This window comes from Pogona vitticeps, chromosome 1 (assembly GCF_051106095.1).
Source record: "Pogona vitticeps strain Pit_001003342236 chromosome 1, PviZW2.1, whole genome shotgun sequence".
Classification (NCBI taxonomy): domain Eukaryota; kingdom Metazoa; phylum Chordata; class Lepidosauria; order Squamata; family Agamidae; genus Pogona; species Pogona vitticeps.
Genome location: NC_135783.1, coordinates 45,662,510 through 45,679,070, shown reverse-complemented (window position 1 = coordinate 45,679,070; position 16,561 = coordinate 45,662,510). Strand labels below are relative to the sequence as shown.

General features: G+C 40.8%; 1 protein-coding gene across 2 annotated transcripts in view; it reads left to right on the top strand.

The window, feature by feature from the left end:
* Positions 1-5,173: 5,173 nt before the first annotated feature.
* Positions 5,174-16,561, top strand: part of ZFAND3 (zinc finger AN1-type containing 3) — a 151,294-nt gene continuing 139,906 nt past the window's right edge. Inside the window, exons 1-2 of one of the 2 annotated variants that reach the window (XM_072991544.2) lie at positions 5,174-5,561; positions 7,030-7,215. Coding sequence is in view for 1 of the 2 variants with exons in the window: in XM_020785046.3 (XP_020640705.1) it covers positions 5,491-5,561 (71 nt within the window). In the remaining variant the exon portion in view is untranslated. The remainder of the gene's footprint in view (positions 5,562-7,029; positions 7,216-16,561) is intronic. The other variant, XM_020785046.3, reaches the window with a different exon arrangement.

The following is a 16,561-nucleotide window of genomic DNA, read 5'->3' as shown; positions in this document are numbered from 1 at the left end:
CACAATTAGCAGGTCCCTTTTTCCCTCCCCTCTTGCTGATTGTGCTCCATGCTTTCTAACTTCTTCTACATTCCTGATATGTTAGAAGGAGGCAAAAAAGTTTGCCAGCTCAGAATAACACAAATACCTTCAGCATGGGCAGTTTTGCATTCTCAACTCACTTTAATTACTATAGCATGGCTATGTAGTACAGAAGTAAAATGGGCTTGATTTGCTGCCCTAATATTAATTGTACAGTATTTCATTGAGAATATATATTATAGCTGTAGAAATGGGCAATGTATTTTTAACATAAACCATTAAGAGAACATCTGTCATTATATACATACTCACCATACCACACCCTCATTATAAAATGTTATTTAAAATAAGAACGGATAATGCAGCAACCGGTGTCAACTGCATTACACCCCAGCATGTTCCAACCAGCCCAGGTACTGATCCTGGGCTTGTCTGCTGTTTTGCTACCAGAGTGTGGAAATTGCATGTTCATTTGGAGTCCCCATTCTGGACTTCAGCTTGAGGTCCAGCCCTGACTGCCACTGTCTCTAAACAAAAGAACAAACAGATACAAAATTTGTATAAGAAAGGGCACCTTTGAAAATCAGTATTTCCACTGCCAGTCCACTGTTCAGGTAACCTGAAAGTGGTGACACATATAAAACAAAGTTATATTAATGGGGAATTCCATTAGGAAATTGCAAAACTACAATTCAGCAAGCAGTCAATTTCTGTCATTTCAGGTTAGTGTAAAGACAATGGATTTATATCCTGCTGCATGTACTAATGGTCAACAGTTGCTGCTGCCATGGTCACTGCACTGATTTTTCATTTTAACTGGTCATGATTTTCTGTAGCCATTTATTCTCATTGTTGCCTATGTTCTCCGCCCTCCACTTTATTTCTGCACCCACATATATAATTTGTTATCTGAGCACAATCCTTTATACATCTAAGGAAGAGAATTCTAGACCATGAAAGCTCTACGCAATTTAAAAAAATTCCTTTAGATTACCACATGATTATTTCCTGGCATCTTCTGGTATTTTTAGAAATGTTACCACTATGTGTGGCTTTTACGTCTGAGGAAGCAAGTTCAGGATTGTAACAATGTTGTAATTCTATGGTAACAGCAAGTTAAGATCTTGTTCCTGTTTTTTTTCCTCCTTGGTTTTAAAAGTTAAAATAAACAGGAATGCTGATACAGTGGGGTCTTGACTTAAGAACGGCTTGAGTTAAGAACATTTTGACTTAAGAACCGCTCTCATAGGAAAATATTGACTTGACTTACATACTTAGATGTGAGTTAAGAACTGAAAAAAACCACGTGGGAGGAAGGGAAAGTGCAACATTTGAACTTTCATTTAACTGTTGGCCAGTGAAAAGGGTGCCTGTCTGCTTCCTCACTCCTCCCAGCATTTAGAGAGTGGATTGGGAGACAGTCTTCAGACTGCCTGGTACTGTACTGCCTGGACTGTATTTTCCCTGCCTTCCCTGAACCTTTCTTGACCTAAGAAAAAAAGAAACAAAATATCCCCCTCTAGTGGTCGAAGGCAGAACAGCAGCTTCCCATTAGTTTCTATGGACAGAAAAGAGCAGATACGGATCAAATGGTTTTCAATGCATTCCTATGGGAAATGCAGATTTGACCTGAGAACTTTTTGACTTGAGAATCGCCTTCCAATACGGATTAAGTTCTCAAGTCAAGACCCCACTGTATAAATGAAGTAGAGGTGCTCTCGTGCCTTTAATAGCAACATCGCTAGTAGGCATCCTTCAGTCTCGAAAGACTATGGTAGCGTGCTCTGTATGGAGGACTTGGAACAGCGTCTAGTGTGGTTGAGGAGGCCAATTCGAGAGTTACAATCTCTTCCACACTGAAGACAAATCCAATCTGTCCCCTGTCCAGCTCCCTGGTTTTGCTTCCTTTGTGACTTCCTCTTTGCCTCGGCCTGCTGGACAAGGGTCTCTTCAAATTGGGAGAGGCGGTGATGTACCGCCTGCCTCCAGGCTGAACGATCAGATGTCAGAGTTTCCCATCTGTTGAGGTCTATTCCTAAGGCCTTCAGATCCCGCTTGCAGATATCCTTGTATCGCAGCTGTGGTCTCCCTCTGGGGCGATTTCCCTGCACTAATTCTCCATATAGGAGATCCTTTGGAATCCAACCATCAGCCATTTTCACAACATGCCCAAGCCAGCGTAGACGTTGCTGTTTCAGTAATGTATGCATGTTGAAAATTCCAGCTCGTTCTAGGACTACTCTATTTGGAACTCTGTCCTGCCAGGTGATACCAAAAATCCGTCGGAGGCAACGCATATGGAAGGTGTTCAGCTTCCTCTCCTGCCGGGCACAAAGTGTCCAGGACTCACTGCAGTACAGGAGTATGCTCAGGACACAGGCTCTATAGACCTGGATCTTGGTATGTGTTGTCAGTTTCTTATTGAGCTATACTCTCTTTGTGAGTCTAGAGAACATGGTAGCTGCTTTCCCAATGCGTTTATCCAGCTCGACATCTAGAGAGAGGGTGTCAGAAATGGTTGAGCCAAGGTACACAAAGTCATGAACAACCTCCAATTCTTGTGTGGAGATGGTAATAGAGGGAGGTGAGTCCACACCCTGGCCCATGACTTGTGTTTTCTTCAGGCTGATTGTTAGTCCAAAGTCTTGGCAGGCCTTGCTGAAACGATTCATGAGTTGTTGGAGGTCTTCAGCAGAGTGGGCAACAATGGCTGCATCGTCTGCAAAGAGGAAGTCCCGCATGCATTTCAGCTGGACTTTGGTCTTCGCTCTCAATCTAGAGAGATTAAAGAGCTTTCCATCTGATCTAGTCCGGAGATAGACACCTTCTGTTGCAGTTCCAAAGGCATGCTTCAGCATGACAGCAAAAAAGATCCCAAAAAGTGTTGGTGCGAGGACACAGCCCTGTTTCACTCCGCTTCGGATGTCAAAGGGATCTGATGTTGAGCCGGCAAAAACTACAGTGCCCTTCATTCCATCGTGGAAGGACCTGATGATGTTAAGGAGACGAGGTGGACATCCAATCTTGGGAAGTATTTTGAAAAGGCCATCCCTGCTAACCAAGTCAAATGCTTTTGTAAGGTCTATGAAGGCCACTAAGAGTGGCTGTTGTTGTTCCCTGCATTTCTCCTGCAACTGTCGGAGGGAGAATACCATGTCAGTGGTGGATCTATTAGCTCGAAATCCACACTGTGATTCTGGATAGACTCTGTCTGCAAGCACCTGGAGCCTCTTCAGCACAACACGGGCAAGCAGCTTCCCTACAACGCTAAGAAGAGAGATACCACGGTAGTTATTGCAGTCACCCCTGTCACCTTTGTTCTTGTACAATGTGACAATGTTTGCATCCTTCATGTCCTGTGGTACTCCACCTTCCCTCCAGCAGAGACAAAAGATTTCATACAGTTCAGTGATGATGATCCCCTTACCGCATTTCAGCACTTCAACAGGGATGTTGTCCCTTCATAGCAACATAACACTATGAAATCTGAGACCTTTTGTGAGGAGGATAGAGAAACAGCTAAGAGTGAGCCGTCCCCTCATGTAAGTGAGGTAGAATCAGAAAGATCAAAGAAACCTGAGGCAAGAGGACAAGCAGAAGAGGTAGAGGAAAGTCGCCAGTTGAAAGTAGAGAGAGCTCGAGAGGAAGGAGCGCACACAAAACAGAAGCAGTTGGGACCGTTAGAGAGACCAGATGCAGGAGACAGGAGATTGTTATACCGCGAAAGAGGAAAAAATACCAGTAGAAAGACCAGAGGCAGGAGACAGGAGATCGGTGTATCGTGAGAGGGAGAAAACAGATATATATTTTAACTACAGAGGAGGGAAATTTCTAGAGAGACAGAGAAGGTGTGTCTTTAGAGAGAGTGAGTCCGGGAAAACAGAGATGCCCAAGTCTTTTCAGTTCCTGTCAAAAGACTTGCAGTGAACCCGATAAGCGAGGAGGATGAAAACCGAACTAGCAGTAAAATAAGACCCATCATCCCTGGTTTAAGTCCGGAAGAATGGACTGTACTAGTGTACCTGAAGAAACAAGGTCCAGCACGCCTGGTACATCACATCCCACCAGAAATAGAGAAAGAAGTCCTGAGAGAGGGAGATTGGGCCCGCCACCCATGTTGCGGGACTTTGTGTGCAGTTCGAAACAATTTTCTGAGAAAACCAATGGAGGAGGAAAGAGCAAAAACGTATTATTAAAAGATTTGAACGACGAGAAATCTCTGTTATAATTTTGGGAGAGCTCGCCATCCCAGTTATCAGTTCAAGGTTCTGTTTGTAACCAAGAAGAAGTAAACACATCTGTTAATAAAAATACTTTATTTTGTAATTCTGACTCTTCATTTGTGTCTCCTGGAAGAACAACACCTCAAGATAATAGAGAACGCACTCACACCTTTCCGCCAGGCTCCCCCCAAACCACTGATTTTGTTTCCTTTTCAGGTTAAAGAAACAGGACAAAGGTCTACAAAAGGAGAACGAGGAAATTCCGCTACACTCCCCCTTCTAAACTGGAAACAGTCTGTGCAGTTCTACTGTACTGTATAGGCATTCGCTCAGAATTATTTCCAACTAAATCCGAAGGTGCTCAAAACCGCGTAAGCGTGTACAAAATCGCAAAATAAAACGTTAGCATTCTCTTCCTCTAAAATAAAAACTAAATTCTCGAGAAGAGGACGGAAGTAGGAGTACACAATGCCAGCCGGGGAACCCCGACAGGAATTCCCGCGGTCGCTCCCGCCTAGTCAGGGAATTCCATAAGCGCAGGAAAGGGATTCTCCCATAAGAAGGACTTGACTTCCCACTTACTTCCGGGTTCCTACTGTTTTAACGCATGCGTAGGGCTCCCTCTGCCTCACCCCCGGGATCCAATCTCTTCAGACTGTACCACTAATGGACAACAGCGTAGGGGGTTCCAGGTCTTTCCCTGACTAGTATTCTGGCACTCATTTGTCTTGGAATGCTTCCAGCTTTAAAGCTAGGACAATTCTAACCCTGTTGAAAAGCAGCTGTTTTAGCTACAGCCCTTCTTCTCCTCTTTCGTGGCTTCTACCTGTTTCTTCCCATTGGTATGCTCCCCTCCCAGTCGATCCTGCGGACGGGCAAGACCACCGTACTCGCCTGAGGGGAGGAGCCGAGGGCATTGTTGGGTCAGGGGGCGCACGCTACCCGCCGGGGTGGCGTGTTGCAAGCCCGTCACAACTCGCCGGTAGCCGCCGCCCGCAGCTCAGTGTCACCTCAAGCGCCACAGGGTGCGGCCGCCTGCCTTGCCGCCGCCGTTTTTTTGCCGCCGTTGCCGCCGCCGCGGCCATCGCCTCAATCTTCACCCACCCACCCTGCCACCCCTGTAGTGGTAGCGCCCGACTCCAGCTGACCGGCCTGGAATCCCGGTTTCGAGCCCCGGCCTGGACCCTCCCTCTGCCTTGAGCCACCCCGACCCCGAGAGAGATCTGGTGCCGCCGCCGCCGCCGCCATGGGAGATACCGGCAGCGAGCGCAGCAAAGCCCCTAGCTTGCCGCCCCGCTGCCCCTGCGGGTTCTGGGGGTGAGTACATGGTCGAGGGAGGAGGAGGAGGAGGAGGGAAAAAGGGGCCAGGCCTGTTGTGGCGAAGGGTGGGGGTAGGAGAGGGGGACCGTGGGGGGGGGGTGAAGCGGCGGCGGCTGAACTTGGCCTTTCCTCGTCCGGGCGGTCGGGGCGGGGGCGGAGGCGGAGGGGGAGGCCTGGCTTCGGGGAACGAGGGCCACAGCCTGGCCTGGTGGTGCCGCCAGTGGTGAGGCCGGGCCAGGGGCGCGGAAGAAGGGTTGAGGAAGAAGGGTTGCCTTCCTTCCCTTTCCCTCAGAGGGGAGGAAGGCGGCGGCTCTTCTTGTGTCACAGAGAGATCCCTTCGCCGGGCCTGCATCCATCTCGGGGGTGGGGTGGGGGAGGCCGGGGCTTAGAAGGCCCAGTCATCTCCTCAAGGGGGGGGGGGGTTCTGGCAAGAACACTTGAGATTACCTCCTATGGGGCTTCCCTTTCCTCCTCCTCCTCCTCACACCTTCGACCCCACTGATCCCATCTCCAGCCTGTCTTCCTTTTCCTTTCCTTTTCTCTTGGCAATGTGGCAGGTCGTTACCGTGTCATTCTTAGCTGTTGCCACATTTCAACTCTGTTTTACTTCCCAGGCCTTGACATCGTGGCAGGGCCTTCACAGTGGTTCATACAAATGGCAGACAATTTCCCTCAGAAAGAGTAGCTTCGAGTCCTTGCTTCTTCCCCTTTCAGTGTTTATTTTGTTGCTTTTGCCATCATCTGACGTTACCAAGATCATTTCTTCCGGTCTTAGATTTTCAGGTACATAATAACTGTATGAGCAGTGTAGGTCTCAGTGCCTGAGAGAGGAGGTACATAGAGAGTGATGGTCTTGTTTGTGAAGAGTTCGTAGGCCGCTTTTGTGTAAAAGGTTTTGCTTTTGGCACACATGACACAAAATATGAATGCTGTTATGTACAGTAAACATCCTAGTTCTGGTTTGCCTCATTTTTTTCCCTTTTCTGATATTCCTTCCAAGAAAAACCAGGTAGAATGTATGGAAGAAGATTAAATGGCTGGAGTTGTCCAGTAGAAACATCCAGTCTATGTTGTAGAGTTTGATTGTAGTGGTAAGCCTAGTACATTAAAAATTTATATATATATATAATTTATATATATAAAAACACAGATACAAACAGTGGCCAAAATCTAAGATGTTTGCGGAAGTGTCATTAGTTTTGGTTGCTATCATGCACCTCTGTCTTGCTGTAAAGACATACTGTATTCTAGAGGCCTTTCCAGTCATCCATTGCTGGGTTTGGGGTATTCTGGGATTTGCAAGTGAGGATAGAAGATTGTGCCTTCCCCTTTTTGCTGAATTCCACTTCTGTATAAGGGGAAGTCATGCCCAAGAGCCCATTATGTGTGCACTGTGTATGATGCGAATTATAACAAGTGTTAAATATTTGAGTAGAATTTATAATCTGCCCTGATTAATTCACAGATGATCATGCCATAACACGCTTATTAGTCTTAAAGTGCTACAAGAAACTTTGGGTAGAACCAGTGATGTGTGAACAGAAGTCTGCTCATGCAGAGGGACGGGCCATCTCTCCACTGCAACCCCACACTGAAAACCTGCTCTGGAGGATTGCAGAACTCTCCAAAGAAGAATTTGAGGATACTTGAGGTGAAGAGGACCTCCTCCTCAGTTACTTTAACAAAAGTTATTCAGTCAGGAAAACATTGGTGCATTTTACTTGTTGGGCTTGTCACAAACATGTTAATAAAGGTAATGAAGGAGATATGTAGTTATATTTGGCATTTGACTACTGCTAAACCTTCTGGCTACAGTGTTCTGTTTCTATGAATACTTATTCAGCCTAGTCACCTGTGATGAGCATAAATTTCTTTTAGCAGGAAAGTTTTTGTGCAGTGGAGTTTTTAAATAATTCATATCCCACCAATATCCCACAAACAATACTAGAGATGTGTGTGTTAGACATACGTTAGTAGACATGATTATATATGTATAGTTTAAGAGAATGTGATGCCTTAGCCCTTATACCTTCAAGAAGATGGCCTTTGCAGTTAAGTGATGTGTATATATTCCAGGAAGTAGATTAGAGAGGATCTTGGGGACTTTAAAGACGTACCGTACCCAAGTTGTCTTGACAGATGGCTGTCCAGCCTTTAAATACGTGATAAAGAAAATCACATAATTTAAATGCATGTTATTGTGCAAGCCTTTTAAAACTGATAAGTCATTTAATCAGGACTTTCTTGGCTTTTGTAGTGGATGGTTGTGTTACATGAAGGCTCTGAAGAATGATTAATTTCATTTGTACCATTTGCTCCCCCATATGCTTGTTTTACTTAGTCTTATCATATCAACATTCCCCCCAAAGATTTTGATTCCTGTCCTCTTTATTATCACTTCAGTCTTATTTCACTTTGCATTACTAATATGCTAAGATGGAAAGATTTTCTAGAGTGAGCAGTTTGGCATATTAGTACACTTAAACATTAATTTTAATGTTAGCACACCTTTACTTCCGAATTTATTGATAAAATTATACCATCTCTCTGTATAAAATGTCTCTTTATCTGGGGACAAACTGGATGTGGTACACTGAAAATTTCTTCCCATATCATTGGATTTCTCAGGATATTAAAATCCATGGAGGATTTCGCTTTCTTACATTTTGCATTATAAAGTACAAGACAAATGAATAACTGACATGTCAAAAGTCAAGGAAAAACAGAACCTCTTAAAGTTTTGGTCAATTTTCTAAAGTTAATAGCTGCTAGTCATGTATTGTATCTGACATCAGAGGCAATATGACCCTTCATCATAGTTGCTAAGAAGCATGGACTCTTTTGCACTCTTAAATACTGTATGTTGCCTGCTGCTTTACTGAGAAATAGCTATGAGAAGTATAAACCATATTGTTACTATGTTCCTGGCCTGCTTGTGGGCTTTCCATACTCATTACAAATAGCAACTTTCTTATAATTAACTTCTTTTTTCAGTAATTAATATTTATGCATTGCATCAGAATTATAATGGACTGAAGGATGGTTTCATTCACTTTTTACATTTAAATTTATTTTCAAATCTTACACCTTTAGTATTGTCATCTCACTAAAAGGCAAAGAGATATATCATACAATTGAGAACTGGCTTGTGCTCTGTTTTGTAGATGTTGAAGCAGCATCAGGATAGAAATAACTAAAACATAGCTATTCTGTTATAGGGAAATAAGAAAGTAAATTGTTCTTCTTTTTAAAGTTGCAAGTATTTTGTTTAATACATTTATATTCTATCCTATATCCTAAGACCCAGTGTGGATTTAATTTAAATCCAATCAATTTAAATCACAATTTAAATAAAAATGGATATTTTTGACAATTTAAATACAATTTAAAAAATGATTTTTTTAAAATTGAAACTCGATTTAAAAAAAACACTGATTTTCATCCATCCTGCTAATACCCCAGAACAGAGTACAAAAGAGGGGACAATTCAATATTTTAAAACAGTAGTAATGTATGTGCTCACATATGTCTGTGTTCACACGTTTGCTATGGGAGCAATAGTGAAAAATGATCACTTTTTAAAAGTAATTTTCCACTTCTGTCCTGTAAGTAAGCAACTGGTTGGTCACTGACAACAGAATGTTGGATTAAATACACTTTGGTCTGATCACGTAAAACTTGACATAATTAGTGGAACAGAAAGAATTGTACTGAAACACTCTTTAGGAGTAATTTTTATTTCATTCTCTTTTAAATTCCTGGATTGTTTTTATCAGTTTGATGGCTTATGTGGTTAGTTTTAATTTTCTGTTTGTCTCAGTGTAAAAGTTTTAATTGTTTTCTTCACTTTAAAATTTCCTATCTAAAACATTTGCACTCTTTTAAATAGTATGTTGCCTGCTGCTTTACTGAGAAAGAGCTATGAGAAGTCTAAACCATATTGTTACTATGAAACAGGAGAAACTTATAGCTATATGTACAATTCTCTTTTTATATGGCTTACATTATAGCTGAACTTTTATGTTCCTGGGTCGGATTACAGTGGTGCGCTGCATAGTGACGAAAATCAGTGCCGAAAACATTGTTGCTATCCGGATTCGTCGCTATGCGGGAACCCCCCCCCATAGGAACGCATTAAAATATATTTAATGCATTCCTATGGGGGGAAAACTCACCGCTATGTGGAAATCCTCCATCTAGCTGCCATTTTCGCTGCCCGGTAAGCAAGGAAAGGGCGCGAAAACACTGCGGGCGGACAGTTTTCCTGGCGGCCATTTTGGAACCACCAATCAGCTGTTTTTAAAACATCACTATGCGAAAATCGGTAAGCGAAACGCTTACCGATCATTGCAAAGTGATGTTTTGCCATATAAAACATCGCAATGCGATCGCTTTTGCGATCACAAAAAACTCATCGCTATGCAGATTCGTCGTTAAACGGGGCACTCGTTAAGCGAGGCACTACTGTATTAGTATTGTTATAATGATAACTACTATAGATCTATAGTTGGTGATTTGTATTTCAACATGTTAGTTGTATTTGTAGGGAAACAGTACTAGTTGCTCTGCAAGATGATCTCCTAAGGGAGGCTGACAGGAGCAGTGTAACCCTGTTGATGCTTCTGGATTTTTCTACTGCCTTTGATACTGTTGACCATGATATCCTTCTGGGAACACTATCGAGTTTAAGGATTGGGGGCTTTGCTTTTTGGTTCCAGTTCTTCCTTGATAGCTGATCATAGATGGTATAACTTGGGGATGCTGTCTCAACTCCTTGGGACTTCCATTATGGGGTCCCAGAGGGATTAATTATCTCCCCAATGCTTTTTAGCTGCTAGGAGAAGTCATTTGGAGAGCTAGAGTTTGCAGTCACCAGTACGCTGGTGACACACACCTCTATTTCTCTTTTGCCTTGTCTGCAGAAGATGCTGTTCAGGTCCTTGAGTGTTTCCTGGCATTGAAAATGGACTAGATGAGGAACAGTAAATTGAAACTGAATCCACATAAGATGGAGATTTTGCTGTTAGGGGGATTGTCAGACTGGATAGGGGGTAATTTACCTGGTCTGGATGGGGTTACACTCTCCCTGAAAGATCAAGTCTGCTGCTTGGGGATACTCCTGGACTAGGCACTCATTATGGAGGTTTAGATATTGGCTGTGGCTAGGAGTGCCTTTTATTAGGTTTGGTTGATGCCCATTTGTGCCGCTACCTGGATAAAAAATGCCGAATAACACTGGTTCATGCTTGGTAATCTCAAAAATATACTCCTGCAAAGCTCTACGTAGGGCTGCCTGTGAAAACAATATGGAAACTTCAGCAGGTTCACAATGTGGTGGCTAGACTAATTTCTGGGACTAGTATATTCAGTCACTTTTCCCCAGTCTTGGCTCACCTACATTGGCTCCCTATCTGTTTCTGTGCTAAATTCAGGGTGCTGGTTATAACCTATAAAGCTCTTAACAGTTTAGACCTTGATACCTGTCAGAATGTATGTCTGCCCCAGAAACCAGCTATCAGTTCACATTGTTAAAGGTGGCCACACCAAAAGAAGCTAAAAAGGTGATGAGGTACTGGGCTTTTTCCATGATTGCCTCTATTCTGTGGAACAAACTTCCAACTGAGGTGTGCCAGGCTTTGTCCCGCCCCCCCCATTAGAAAACTAGTAAAGGCAGGAGTTATAAGACAGTCTTTAAGGACGTATCCCCAAATGTTCTTTTTATCAATTTTTAAATTTAGGCTCCTCAAGATCCATATAATAAAACAACCACCTCAAACACAAAGGTTTTTTTAAATGAATCTCGAGGAGATTGTATTATATGGGGTGGTGCTGGGGGTGAGAGATTTGGGGGATTATATCTTACTCTGTAAACTGCCCAGAGTAGTGCATTTTCACTAATAGGGTGAAACACAAACCAAATAAAATAAATAAATATTCAAATATTTTGTATATGCTTTCGATAATGTTGTTTTGAGTTTTTCTTCTTATTTTCCTCCTTTTCCCCTTTCCTTGTATTTATCATATTTATGAGCATTGTCAACTAAAGCTGAGGTAGTCTGAATTTATTGTACAGTGGTGCCTCGCTTAGCGATTGCTTCATTTAACGAGGAAATCGCTTAGTGATGACTTTTTCGGAGTGTTTTTATGCTTCGTTTAACGATGGTCCCTATGGGCGATTTTCGCTTAGTGATAGTTGGGACCATGCTTCGCATAGCGATTAAATTTTGGGTCCCCTGTTTCGCTTAATGATGGTTTAAACAGCCTCATGTTTGCTGTTTTTTAAATGTTTTTCTGTTATTTATAAAGTTAAAGTTTACTCTTTAAAATGTTTGAAATCATAAAGTGCACTTAATAAACCTTTGTTAATCAAATTTGACTTTGTTCTGACTCTTTTTTAATTTGTTGTATTTTCCCCCCATTGAGATGCATTGAATAGGTTTCAATGCATTTCAATTGGGGAACTGCGTTTTGCTTAGTGATGTTTCCTATGGTGATTTTCGCTTAAGGACGGCAATTCATTCCTATTGGAACAGATTATCCGGTTTTCATTGCATTTCAATGGGAAACCGTGTTTCGCTTATTTTTTTAACCAATTAACATCGTTAATTTTTTTAACCAATTAACATCGTTAAACGAGGCACCACTGTATTTATTTTTTTCAGCTTTGTTTTGGTAATTAGTTGTTGGATGTATTTTTGTTTATACTCCCATTTTTATAGACACTTTTAATGAACATAACTATGTTGCTTTCTATTTATGCTTCTTTTTGATGATGGTGGCAAGTTGTCAAATATTTTCAGATAGTTATAAAACGTAGACAGCTAGTTTTTATTTTCAGAAACTTAGAAATCCACATCAACCACAAGTTGAGTAACCACTTTGACCCACTGCTACCTTAATAGCATGCATTCTTTATTGTTGTTCAGTTTTTTTCATCATGTTAACTTTCTGTTCTAAATTTACTCCCTGATGTAGAAAAGAGAATGAAATGCAGCTTGTTATGTCTCATGTTTCTTACTAAGCACAGCATCTCTTTTTCTATTGCTTGTTAGCGCTGCAGTAAATAAGGAAGTCCTCCCGCACTGAATGGGATCTTAGGTTTTTTTTATTGTAATGTAGGGCTCTGATCTAAACTACCCTGTTTTCCCAAAAATAAGACCTAACTTGAAAATAAGTCCTAGTATGATTTTTCAGGATGCTCATAATATAAGCCCTGCCCCCAAAATAAGTCCTGGTTAAGTGAAAACCCGCCCTCCACCATTGTGCAGCAACCAGAAGAAGATGACATGACTGTATTTGAATAAATATAGATTGTTATACATGAAGAAACTAAAACTTCCCCTGAGAATAAGCCCTAATGCATTTTGGAGCAAAAATTAATATGACCCTGTCTAATTTTGGGGGAAACACAGTACTTGTTACCTGACATTTTTGTTGATTGAATGTCACCTTCAACTGAACCAAAGTATGCTGGTAGTAAAGCATCAACAACCTACACGCCTGCTATCTACACAAGTTTTGCTTTGAAGATATTCAAAGCAAGTCTTGGTCATCAGTAGTACAAATCTCTGAAGACACATACTTTGGGATGGTATGGGGAGAAAGCATTTTTAAGTCTGACCAGACATCTTAAATGTCTGGCCATTCTGAGGCTTGAGCAAGACAATGGATTTGTCTATATATAATGTTTTTGGGGAGTTAAAACAGAGGACAGCCTACCTTGGCACATGCTCATTGCAAGTCTGTGCCTGTTTTAAAGCCAAGCCAAACCCCAGAATAGCACAGATTGAATATATAAACATGTTTTTCATGTGCTACATGGCATACCTGGCATACCTGCCAGTGTTTTAAGACTGGCAAGCTTGCCAGACCAAGATCTGAGGTAGAAAACAATTTTTGATAATCTGGAATTTTTCACAAGGTGAAAAGCCGCTGTATTGCATTATCTGTCAGTACAAACACCAACTTGAGAACTTACTCAAGGGAAATGAATGTGTTCACCTAAAAGACATACCTTTCACTTGCAATTAAGTTATTCACTCCCTCTCCTTATATTTTTAACAGTTTGGTTGTCAGAAGTGAGCACTTTTCTTAAGACAAAGTGCAATGTTTTGCAATGTAGACTCCTACCTTCATGTGCAGAATGTAATGTGTGTAGAGAGTTTTGTAGACTTATCAGAGAGTAAGAACACAGTTGCAAACTTTTGGCATTTACTTTCATATTATTATTTTTGTCTTGAAACTTCTTACAAGTTTCCAATTAATAGTGTGCTTTGGTTTAATTTCCTGACACTACTATTTGTTCCAAGAAGAAAAAAATATTTGGTCTTTTATATGAAAAGACAGTTGTTCTACTTGGTGATGCAATCAAAATATGTTATGCTTAGAAGTAGTACTTGCCAAAGATTGCTTTTTCTGCCCATCATCATAGTTTTGTAAGGGAAATGCCTAAAGGAATGCACTTAAATAAATAGGTTGTAATGTGGAAATATTGACTCTTGCTCTTTCCACTAAAATTTCTACTTCTGAGATGTTTCTCAGAGTTTCTAAAATGTAATTTGTGAAAGTGGCTGTTCCAGTACAGTACTGGTTTGCAGTGGCTTTTAAATTGACAACAGTTATTTTAGTTTTTTTTTTAAATATATATATATATACACTGGTTTATTTCAGTTAATAGTGGAAATTTTTATTTTTACCCAGGATTCCACCACTTTGATAATTAATTGAAGCAATACTGAAAATAGTGGCATTACAGTACTACAAATTTTAAAAGGAAAGGGTGGGTATAAATTCACATATATGAATATCTCTCAACTTCTGTTGTTTCAACTGCACGGTGTGCCTAGATTGTGATCATATTTAAAAGGCCACTTAGTGTTGCATAGCAGTAGGAATAGCCTTAGAATATAACTGGCAGGATATTGCATTTGAGCATTTCAGAAAAAGATTATTTCCTTAACACCTTGTCTTTATTTTGTACAAGGCAATTCTCTTAGGAGCAATGAAGCAGACCACCCTCCTCCAGCTCTCATTTTATATATGCACAGTTTATTAGATAGCTCCTGTGTCAGGAGCGAGATTTAGGAAGCAACAGTGAGATACAGGAAGCTGGACTAGATGGGCCCTTAGCCCATCAGGGCTCTTCTTATGTTCTTATGTAACAGGAGTCGAGTGTTAGTAACCATCTACGTTGGTAGCCCCATTCTATTAAATAGCTTGTTCTTTTGTGAAATTTCTCCGATTCTAAAGTTAAATGAGTTTTTCTTCTTGAAATGATGTTTGATGAATAAAATTAAGGTGAATAAAATATAATTAATTCTTTTGTTCAGAATATTTTTTTTTTAAAAAACTGTGATTCTATCATTTAAAGCAAAAAAGCAAAGCATGATGCTTATATACCACCTGATAGCGCTTAATGCACTCTCTGGGTGGTTTACAAGTTAATTATGCAGGCTGCATACTGCTTCCCTGCCCCCCAGCAAGCTGGGTACTAATTTTACCGACCTCAGAAGGATAGAAGGCTAAGTCAACCTTGAGCCGGCTACCTGGGATTGAACCCCACATTGTGAACACAGTTTTGGCTGCAGTACAGCAGTTTTAACTGCTGTGCCACAAGGGTGGTTAGTTCAAGCAGCGTACTATTGTGTATTAATGACAACAGTTTTGTGAACCTAGAATTGATCCTAGTAAAAGTATTGCTCACCTCTCTCTCTCTCTCTCTCTCTCTCTCTCTCTCTCTCTCTCTCTCTCTCTCTCTCTGTGTGTGTGTGTGTGTGTATTCATATATATACACATACATTGCAAAAGATAAATTCACACATTCTGGCCCATATTCAGAGTGCTGGTAGCACTATTGTCGTCTCATAATATCTTCCTTAGTTTTCTCTAATTATTCCAGGTTTTTAAAAAGAGGGAGGAATGACCAAATCCTGTGCTAGAAGTTACCTGGGACTAGATCCTTTTGGATATGATAGGATCTGCTCCTATGTAAATTGAGGTATCACTTTTCCCTTTTTAAAAAAGCCGTGATTTGAGGTGGCCTGTTAAAATCTTTAGACACTACATTAGTTGACCACCCTGTTATAAATAAATAGATGAGATAGTAGTAATTATTAGAATGTCTGCTAAAAATCAATTGGTCCAGTTTTCTTCACTGCAGGAGTTGTAAGGCAAAACTCATTATTCCTATGTATACATGTGTTCTTCCCTTGGCTTAAGGTATCCCTTTACACAAAAGAATGTTACAATCTCCTTGAGCAACAGCTTCTATTTTTCTAATATTATAATAGCCAACTTAAAACAACTTTGTTGACAGTTGAAGGTGTTGATGGGTGGTCTTCTCAGAGTGGCATTTGGGCCCATGTAAATTATAAAACTAAAATAATTGTGGATTTCTGGAATCTTCGAAGTATACTTGTTGGCATTCACTTATTCATCAGGGGGAACCTTTTGCTTAAAATGTGAAGTAGGTGTTAACATTTTCAAAATTAAAATTGATGCTGAAGATGGACTAATATAGTGGATTGAAAATGTTTCAAAGGTGGAATTGAACTTGGAGTTGTGAGATCAGTGACATCTAAAATGCAATTGTTTCAAAATTGTGAGAAATACCCAGCAGGAGAATTGGCTAAAGTCTAAACTAATGAACAACTTAAATTAAACCATTGGGGGCCTGGTTTTCAAAGAAAAAAAGGGTTGTTGCCCAATTTAAAATGTAATTGATAAAGTAAAGTCTCATATGGATCAACCAACCCTACATATAAATTAATGATTCACAGAAAACTGTTGCTAAGTTGTAGACAGCTTCAGCATATCATTGCATTCATTCTTTTAAAAAGTAAACTTCCAAGCTCTACCTACAGGTGAGGGGTGATAACATTATAAAATGATATCTGCTACCTGTTGTTTTAAAAAGTACTTCTATTATCTTTTTCTATTTAAAAACAGCCTAGTTAAGGCAAGGGCAACTTTTTTGGGTTGACCAATGTAATGTTTTA